Genomic DNA, 10,364 nt, shown 5'->3' on the forward strand with positions numbered 1-10,364 from the left:
AGGTAGGCTTATTTTTCTATCTTCAGGATTAGCTAGTTTCTCAGGCTGTGACGAGGTGCCTAGGTTCTGGTCAGGAGCGCTCCACGGCTACCTTTAGTGTGGTTTGATAGGCTTAGGGATTGCGGTCTGCAGAGTTCCCACGTCTCAGAGCTCGTTCTATTATTTTGGGTTATTGTCAGTTCACTGTATGTGCTCTGACCTCCATGTCCATTGTGATTCTGAATTGCCTTTCATAACAAAGAGGTGTATAATTGGGTGTCGTCAGCATAGAGATGGTACTGGAAACCAAATCTACTGATTGTTTGTCCAATAGGGGCAGTATACAAAGAGAAGAGGAACCAGCAAAACATACAGTGAAGGATCGGTCAGAGAGATAGGAGGAGAACCAGGAGAGAACGGTGTCCTTGAGGCTGATGGAGCGGAGCATAGTGAGGAGGAGCTGATGATCCACAGTGTCAAATGCTGCGGAGAGATCCAAGAGAATTAGCATGGAGTAGTGACCATTAGATTTAGCTGTTAGTAGGTCATTAGAGACTTTAGTGAGGGCAGTTTCAGTAGAGTGTAAAGAGCGGAAGCCATATTGAAGAGGGTCGAGAAGAGAGTTATCTGAGAGATAGCGGGTAAGACGGGAGTGGACCAGGCGTTCGAAGAGTTTAGAGATGAAGGGAAGATTAGAGACAGGTCTATAGTTAGCGGCACAGTTTTGGTCGAGGGATGGTTTTTTAAGTAATGGATGTATGATGGCATGCTTAAATGAGGAGGGAAAAATACCGGAAATGAGAGAAAGGTTGAATATTTTTGTTAGGTGAGAGGTGACAGCCGGGGAAAGGGACTGGAGGAGATGTGAGGGAATGGGGTCACTGGTGCAAGTGGTTGGGCGAGACGTTGCAAGGAGCCTGATTACTTCTTCTTCTGTAACTGGTTCAAAGTCAGAGAGTGAACTAGATGTAGTGGGGGAGGGAGGACAGTGCATGGTATGAAGAGATTGGGAGATGATTTCCTGTCGAATGTGGTCAATTTTTTCTTTTAAGTAATTGGTCAGATCGTCAGCGCGGAGATCCGTGGTTGAGGCCTGCTCTCTTGGGTTGAGTAGGGACTGGAAAGTGTCAAAGAGACATTTAGGTTTATTTGACAGTGAGGTGATGAGGGTGTTGAAATGGGTTTGTTTGGAGAGGTGAAGGGCAGAGTTGTATGTTTTTAGCATGAATTTATAATGGATGAAATCTTCGGGTAGATTAGATTTTCTCCACAGACGTTCGGCGCACCTGGAGCACCGCTGCAGGAAACGTGTTTGCAGCGTGTGCCACAGTTGTCGCCGTCTGTGCTGAGTTGTTTTATTTATAGGAGGAGCAGCTTCATCCAGGGCACTTTGCAGGGTTTCATTGTAATGCTTCAGAGCAGAATCAGGACATGAGATGGAGGAGATTGGGGCCAATGAGGACTGCAAGTTCTTCATAAGTTTCTGGGTGTTAATGGCCTGTATGTTTCTATAAGTGTGGAAAGTGGGGGTGACCTAAGCGGGATGGCAGTTAGAGAATGAAAGAAGGTTGTGGTCAGATTGCGGGAGAGGGGAGTTTGTGAAATCATCCACTGAGCAAAGTCGGGAGAAGACCAAGTCAAGGGAGTTTCCATCTTCATGTGTTGGAGAGTTAGTATGCTGCGAGAGGCCGAAAGAGGAGGTTAGAGATAAAAGATGAGAAGCAGATGGGGAGAGGGGAGAAGCAATGGGGATGTTGAAATCACCCATGATGAGGGTGGGGGTGTCACAGGAGAGAAAGTGTGGAAGCCAGGTGGCAAAGTGATCCAGGAACTGATGAGAAGGGCCGGGAGGACGATACACCACCGCCACTCGCATGGAGAAGGGGAAGTAGAGTCTGACAGCATGGACCTCAAAGGAAGGGAAGTCAAGTGAGGGTACTTGGGGGATAACTTGGAAGGTACATTTGGGTGAAAGGAGCAGACCAACGCCTCCACCTGCTCTGTTGTCTGATCTTGGGGTATGAAAAAAGTGTAGTCCACCACATGAAAGAGCAGCAGCAGCGGTGGTGTCTGACTGCTGGATCCAGGTTTCAGTAAGGGCCAGGAGGTTAAGACAGTTAGAAAGGAAGAAGTCATGAATGAAGGAGAGTTTATTACACAGAGCGAGAATTCCAAAGGGCACAATTGAAAGATACAGAGGGCATGCATGGAATATTAATAAGGTTAGAGGGGTTTCTGAGTGTAGCAGTTGGGAGGTTTGACTGGCTATAACATGGGGGGCGGTGGTTGGGAGAGATGTCTCCAGCAACTAGGAGAAGGAGGATAGAAAGAGTGAGTAGGTGGTTAAGTGATTTGTGAGAGTGTCTCTTGTGTTGGATGGTGGGACTGAATGGATCTGCGCTGTTAAGCAATGTGAACAGAGCATGAGTGCTATACATAGGAGAGGAAAGGACAGAGGGGCCGATATGGATGGATTGTAAAGACTTTATGCAAGGGCGGTGAATGAGTGAATGCGGCAGTATAATATAGTAGCGGAGTATAATACAGGATATAACACAGGATCATTAATGTATGTACACCGTGACTGCACCAGCAGAATAGTGACTGCAGCTCTGGAGTATAATACAGGATGTAACTCCGGATCGGTAATGTAATGTATGTACACAGTGACTGCCCCAGTAGAATAGTGAGCGCTGCTCTGGAGTATAATCCTGGAGGCAATGTGCAGGATACATACACAGAAGAGTGTCAGTGTTAAGCCATGGTTATCCTTGTTCTATCTTTCAGGGGTACAGAGCGCCTTGTACGGACTCATCCTCTCTCTTGCCATCTGTGTGACGGCAGTGGCCATCTTTACTACGCACGCCCTTCTCCTGATCCCGGTGCTGCTCACGATCTTCGGTATGAGCCATGATTTGCTTTCAGGATAATAGTTGTTGTCTGTAATCAGCCTCGTCAGGTTAATGTCCTCCTTTTTTGGATGTTGCGCCGGTTCTCGTGCCTCATGGTCTATTATGAGTCGCTGATCTGCGGATACGATGAGGCGTCAGGTCTGTTCAGCAGAGCGTCATATTCATTAGGAATATCGTTACTGCTACAAATTCTTCAAACCGGAACAAGATGAAGGGGAGGAATCGCTAATATGTTCTCCAATAAATAAGTCCCAGATTTACAGCATCGTGCTGCGCGTCCAGCACTTCTTGGGCCGTTGTGCGGCACTTTCACCCGATTTATATAGCAAGTTGAAACAATTGGCAACCGTCAGAATGAGCTTGTATCACTGGCTCCTGGTGGGCTGTCATATAGCAGAGCATTAAACTTGCACCGCCCATATTTTCTTTTTGTTGATTTGCGCTATAAATGCTAACGCTAAGTGGAGGAGTAGGCATTGCAGCTTGTAATATTAGGGTGGGCTGCCATATGGGCATTTCTGCCCTAGTGTATCATCAGGGTGATCAAAGAAGGCAGCAAAAGTCACATACACAAGACTGTAGAGAGGGGGATGGGAAGGAGAAACTGGGGGAGAGCCTGTGTATGGGTAGAACTCTCAGCAGTTATATTTAGGCATCTCTAGTGGCTTTGGGCAGTTAAGAGGTTAATGTCAACAATATTCCGGGTGGTCTAGGACAGTAAAGGAGTAATGTAAGATTACCTGGAGGGTCTAAAAAAAGTTTGTTGGTCAATTTCAGTATCCTGGGTGGCATTGGGAATTGAAGGGGTTAATGTAAGGATCCCTGGTGGTTTAGATCAGTGACCTAGTCAATGCATATACTTAGTGGTCTAGGGCAGTGAGGAACATAAGGCCAGTATTCCTGATGAACCATAGACAATATAAGGATCCCTGGTGGTCTACGGCAGTGTGGAGGGTAATTCCAGTTTTCCAGATTGTTTATGGCAGTTATCCTACGGATCCCCGGTCATCTAGGGCAGTCAGCTAGTTATTAATATCCCTGGTTAAGGCTGTTGAAAGGGTTAATGCTATATATCCAGTGTCCAGGGGGTTACTCGCCTTCCGTAGCTCCAGCGTTGGCCAGTCTGTAACAGAAGAGGATGCAGAGAGTGGAGGTAGAGAAACGTACAGCTGAGACTATAGAGTTACTGTGATTCTGAGCTTCTCCCTTATTGATTGGACAGATGCAGAGAGTTTGCGCTGGAGGTGACTTTTTTGGGAGAGTTAGGTGACCGTAGAGGTAAGAGTGTTTCCAACTCTAGGAAATCTACGCGACTATCCCTATAGAAGCGGTCATGGCGACATTGTGGTTGTTACGCAGAGTTGTCCCATATAAACCTTCGACATGAGGATCTGTAACGTCAGACAACCCCACGTTAACCATTGCCCGGCACCAGCTGACTTGCGGGAATGATGATATGGAGTAACAAGCTCTTCTGCTCTGCTGTAGGTGTCGTGTGCCTCGTGGTGACGATCATGTACTGGCTGGGATGGGAGATGGGAGCAGTAGAGGCCATTTCTCTATCAATACTTGTGGGATCTTCCGTGGACTATTGTGTTCATTTGGTGGAAGGATATCTTCTGGCAGGAGAAAATCTTCCTCTTCATCTCATGGAGGTAAATAAAATATTATTCCAAGACCTGTTTTTTGCTTATCTGGTTGGATACCCCCCAAAAAACCTCTTCCTTTGGTGCCCGAACACATCAGAGGAAAGTTGGCCGAACCCTAATTCCGTCACGACCAGGTGACTGTGAATGAGTATGTCCCCAGTCTCCAATGAAGGGGGAGATATGGGGAAAGAGGGATCAGGCATATTATATTTCAACATGTCAAATAATTTATTCCCATGGGAGGTATTTAATTGCGAGAGATGTCTGGTTGCAGGTTATTCCCTGTTCCCAATGTACAACGCATGTATACTCAGTCGACCTGTCAAAAATGATCTTGCACATCTTTAGGGTGACCGTGCACATTGGATGGCTGCCGACCAAACTATATCTACTAACTGTCCCTTACACATGCACACTGGGTTTGGTAATGGTGCATGTATTCTCGGTAGGAAGAGGAGCGTAAAGTGCCGTCAGATTCTTCTGAATCAGGCATGTTGTTATCCAGCTGCCTGTTCTTTATATCACTCAATGGCCGATGTCCAGATCTTTTTTCTAATGTAGTTTTTTTTTTTTATATCATGGGATTCTCCTAAAGCAAAGATTAGAGAGGAAACGAATGACTCAAAATCAAAGGCATTAATTTTTTAACAACTTACCTCTCTGTTCCTCAGTATTATTTACTCCTTTTGATGGATGGTGTTGGTTTAACAACTAGGCATTTCCACCATGGATCAGTTAGGTAAAACATTTTCTGACTAACTGCTTCTGAGAGTTTCTGTGGACAAATAATCAATTTTACAAATAATAAGTATGAAATTAGGAACCGCAGTGGGGTCATATTTCACCCCAGTTACCTGACATTCTTATATTCTCAGAATGTCTATAATATTGTGGCACTACCTTTACCGTATATACTCTAGTATAAGCCGACCCGAGTATAAGCCGAGACCCCTAATTTTGCCACAAAAAACTGGAAAAACGTATTGTCTCGAGTATAAGCCTAGGGTAGGAAATGCAGCAGCTACCGGTAAATTTCAAAAATAAAAATAGGTACCAATAAAAGTAAAATTGATTGAGACATCAGTAGGTTAAGTGTTAAAATGTGCCACATATAATGCTCCATACAGTTCATTATAGCCCCATAAGATGCTCCATACAAAAATGTGCCACATATAATGCTCCATACAGTTCATTATGGCCCCATAAGATGCTCCATATAAAAATGTGCCACATATAATGCTCCATACAGTTCATTATGGCCTCATAAGATGCTCCATATAAAAATGTGCCACATGTAATGCTGCTGCAATAAAACAAAAAATGACATGCTCACCTCTCGTCGCTGCCTGCTGCTCCTCAGCGTCCCGTCTCTCCGCACTGACTGTTCAGGCAGAGGGTGGCGTGCACACTAATGTCATCGCGCCCTCTGACCTGAACAGTCACTGCAGTGGACGCGGAAGACAGGGTGGCGGTGGAACGGGGAAAGGTAAATATGGAATACTCACCTGCTCCCGGCGCGGTCCCTTGGTATCTTCTTCCGGACAGATGGTCTCCAGCGCCCACAGCTTCTTCCTTTTGTTCAGAGGTCACTGGTACCGCTCATTACAGGAATTAATATGCGGCTCCACCCCTATGGGAGTGGAGTCCATATTCATTACTTTAATGAGCGGTACCACGTGACTGCTGAACAGAGGAAGAAGCTGTGGGCACCGGAGACCATGGGACATGCAGGGACCGCGCCAGGAGCAGGTGAGTATGTGACAGTCATCGCTCCCCCTCACCCGCCGATCATAACTCGAGTATAAGCTGAGAGGGGCACTTTCAGCCCTCAAAAAATGGGCTGAATATCTCGGCTTCTACTCTAGTATATACTGTAATTATGTTTCCCATGTGTATAGTATGGCTTTTGGAGTATCCCATTTCCTAAACCAAAGGCTATCCTGTTGTTTTAAGGTAGCCTCTCACAGCTGTCGATTGTTCAACTATTTGACAGTCAGCTGTTCCTCCCGCCTGACATATGCATATGCGCACAGGAGCTTACCTACGAGTAAATTCTTTGATTACTCTTGCACCAATATATTATAGAAAACAAACTGATTCCAAACTACTAAGAACATTTTTGTTAACTTGTCTACCAATACTCATTACCCTTCAGCTCAAAGCAAGCTCATACCACCTCTTTTATTAATTTGCTTTATACATACTAAAAAGACCTCCAACCATTCTCTAATCTTTATTCTGCTATTTTACTGCCAACCCGCCATCCGGCAGCTTCAGACTTTAACCAGATCAAAGCCTCAGTGTGAGCCGGTCTCAGTGCATTGCGCCAAACGTTCAGGAAATTTACATTCCTGTCATTTGCCGTAAATGGGCTGGGATTGTAATGTCCATCACAGCATTACAAGTCATTAGTGTACAGAAACTCAAAACAAGGCATTAAATATACTGGCGTGATGTAGAGTTTATTCATGTGAAGGGCTGCTGAAGGTTCGGCCAAGATATTCATGAGCTCAGTCCTTTTGCAGAAATGTTTTGTATTTTTTTACTTGCTTAACATTTTGAAACTGGGAGCCTACTGATATTCATTACCCCTTATCATAAACCCCCCAAGACTTTGGTTTTGGTTTCTCCCCCAAACCAGGAATTCATTATCTGTCTTCCCTTTTTTAGGATCAGCTAGCGTGTCGTCAATGGAGGGTGAGAGAAGCCATCAACCATGTTGGCGTAGCCATTGTGTCCAGCGCGATTACAACAGTCATAGCAACAATTCCTCTCTTCTTCTGCATCATCGCCCCTTTCGCCAAATTTGGAAAGATCGTAGCTTTAAACACTGGCATTTCCATAGTGTACACTTTAGCCGTGAGCACGGCCCTGTTGACTGTCATGGCGCCCAGTACCTTCGTCAGGAGCAGAACTTCTTTCCTTAAAGCGACGCTGGTGGTCATCCTTTGCGCCGCTGGGAGTGTCATTGTTTACATCGTCCTCCTCAAAACAGGGTTAACCATCCCTTTTCTCAACGGGACCCCGCCATAGGGCAAACTTTTTTTGTAGACATTTTTTGTATTAAAAAAAAGTTTTTGTCAGAAATTGTAAACACTGGACAGAAGCAGCAACACTGTGTGATTTCTTTTACTACAGATGCACTTTATTTTTTTCTTTACTTGGATGATGCGTACAACAGCAGACATGGCGTCACTGCAATGCAGAACTCGGGGGCAAGCACACGGACCGCCCTCCACAAGGACCGCCCTCCACAAGGACATTTCTTTAATGCTAATGCAGCATTCGTGGCCTTATTTACTATGAAAGGTCTGGAAAATGGTTTTATTCATCCATTTTTATGGGACTGGAGTAGAAATCCTGATAACTCTATTCCAGGCCAAGGCTTGTCCCAAATGCTGTAGTGATTTTCACTGGTGTGAACTTTTTTGCCCTCTGGAAGGGTTTTCAGTCATAAATACCAACCATAACTGTAATGGCCGCTTCCTAATGCCCACAACAGAGGACTAACCCTGCATAACCCATGCTATGGACAGTTCCCCACATTTTATTGCGCAATTACTGATTTTTATATCCTTACTTTGGCACAAACTCCTCAAAATTTTTACAGAAATATTGCTGATGTGACATCTATTAGTCTATAGGCTTTGGTATAGGGCATATTTCTCCCCAAAATGAAGGCCACTAAATATTAGTTCTTGAGTTCCATCTGATTTAGACTTTGGTGGGCTAATCTGCCATGTTGACAACCCTTGAGTACTAGAGGATCCTACAGTGGTTCAAGTCTTTGACACAATCAGAAGACCCAAAGGTCTAAGCAGAAGACAACCCCAATTTGGAGGTGACTGGAGAGCAATCACTTGGGTCTGTTCTTACAGGACAATATACAAGAAATAGTGATGAGTGAATTCCAATGTGGCAGATCTCTCGAATTTGGAAAGAAAATTTGATTTGCACCAAAGTCATTCAAAGCAAGTCAAATGTTCCGTAATATGCTCCGGGGTCTCACCAGAGCCCAGAGCATAACTTAAGTAGGATGTAAAGCATAAAAAAATACTCTACTGCGTCTGGCCTCTTTTTTTTTTTTTTTTTCTCTCTGGCGTGTGACATCATCTTTGGCCATCAAGTAGGTTTAGAGAGCACATGTTGTGATATCAGAGACCTATTTGCAGCAGTGAAGCTGCCCAAAGAGTGCCAGAAGAAAGAAGAGGCTGGGCGCAGGGGAGGACCGAAGTTCTATAAATGAACCTGAACCGATCTGCTCATCTCTAACCAACAACCTACCAGACTTCACAGTTGTCCTGTAATGATCAGGGTTAGGTTCTTCTGGTGGGCTCACGGGTGTGGGTGGTCCTCACACACTTTCTCACAGTTCTAAAGGGCAAATTTTCCTATTTAGACAGTGATGTAGGAACATTTGGTCTATCGCTGCACAACCTGATAGATTTAATTTCTAGACTCTATGGGACCGCTATGGGTAAGGTAATGAGGGGTTATATTGATTGTTGCCCGGTTTTCTTAAAGTGCCCAAACATCCAACAGTAAAAAAAAATTAGATTATGAATTCCAGATAAAAATATGTCAGCCTATATAACTTTCTTCCACTTGTCCAACTGTTTTTTTTCTAGTTTTCTTAATGAATATGGTGCCCGGCTCTTAGTAAAATCAACAGATCGACAGCTATCTCTCCTGATCACCTCTTAAAAAATGCACACTATGTTAGGCCAAGTGGCATGTTTTCTCAGAGTGGAAAAAGGAGTCCGCCTCGGAAGGTGGGTGGGGAAATGGGCCCAAGGGTAACGGAAAGGAGTGGAGAGGAAAACAACTGCCAGGCCCTTCCTCTCTGTAAAGTCATCACCATGAGGGAACAACATTTTGATTTCTACGTACGGTACTGCATTTACCACTAAGCTCATTTCTGAATTGGGAAGACACAAATGAATATTTTTAAAAATTGAGGCGAATGTTTGTCAAAGTCTAACACATCACATTGCCCAAAACGAATTCCTAATGAGCCATGGTTATTGCCTAAGCAGATGGTCCAACTCCTTTGTTTTTTTTCCTGGCACAATTCTAGACAAAGGCCCAGTCTTCACAGTAGAGCTGGAAATACAAGATGCCAGGAATGAAGATTGGCCATGAGGGAGATTGTGTTGGAAACTTTTTAGAAAAGCCGCATAGGAGATGCATGGATACAACCCGACACAGTGACTTCTAATCCAGACTCTTTGTTAGAAAGCACAATTGTGGCTCCGCTCTAAATCGTTACTGGGAAAACCAATATCGTTTTGATAATGAACAGACTGTAGACTCTTCAGTTTGTAATTTGTTCAATTAAAGCAAAACCTTAAAAGACCCGTGTACTGAAGGCTAATTAAAGAAGTTCTGGTGCCAAGTTCCTATTGGCAGTGATTATCGAGCCAAGTTACAATGTCCAAGAGCAGAAGGATTAGAGAAAAAGTTTTTAATGAAGAAATAAACACATCAAACAGAATTTAATTGTACATATTATTGTACATAGGGGGCAGTATTATAGTAGTTATATTCTTGTACATAAGGGCAGTATTATAGTAGTTATATTCTTGTACATAAGGGCAGTATTATAGTAGTTATATTCTTGTACATAAGGGCAGTATTATAGTAGTTATATTCTTGTACATGGGAGCAGTATTATAGTAGTTATATTCTTGTACATAAGGGCAGTATTATAGTAGTTATATTCTTGTACATACGGCCAGTGTTATAGTAGTTGTATTCTTGTACATAGGGGGCAGTATTATAGTAGTTCTATTCTTGTACATGGGGCAGTATTATAGTAGTTATA

General features: G+C 44.0%; 1 protein-coding gene across 1 annotated transcript in view; it reads left to right on the forward strand.

Moving 5' to 3' along the window:
• The window catches only part of DISP3 (dispatched RND transporter family member 3), a 91,251-nt gene extending 81,358 nt beyond the window's left edge, over positions 1 to 9,893 (forward strand). Inside the window, exons 19-21 of the mRNA XM_069742827.1 lie at positions 2,767 to 2,880; positions 4,380 to 4,546; positions 7,211 to 9,893. Coding sequence (XP_069598928.1) covers positions 2,767 to 2,880; positions 4,380 to 4,546; positions 7,211 to 7,573 — 644 coding nt within the window. The 3' untranslated portion in view covers positions 7,574 to 9,893. The remainder of the gene's footprint in view (positions 1 to 2,766; positions 2,881 to 4,379; positions 4,547 to 7,210) is intronic.
• Positions 9,894 to 10,364: the final 471 nt, after the last annotated feature.

Source organism: Ranitomeya imitator, chromosome 10 (assembly GCF_032444005.1).
Source record: "Ranitomeya imitator isolate aRanImi1 chromosome 10, aRanImi1.pri, whole genome shotgun sequence".
Taxonomy (NCBI): Eukaryota; Metazoa; Chordata; class Amphibia; order Anura; family Dendrobatidae; genus Ranitomeya; species Ranitomeya imitator.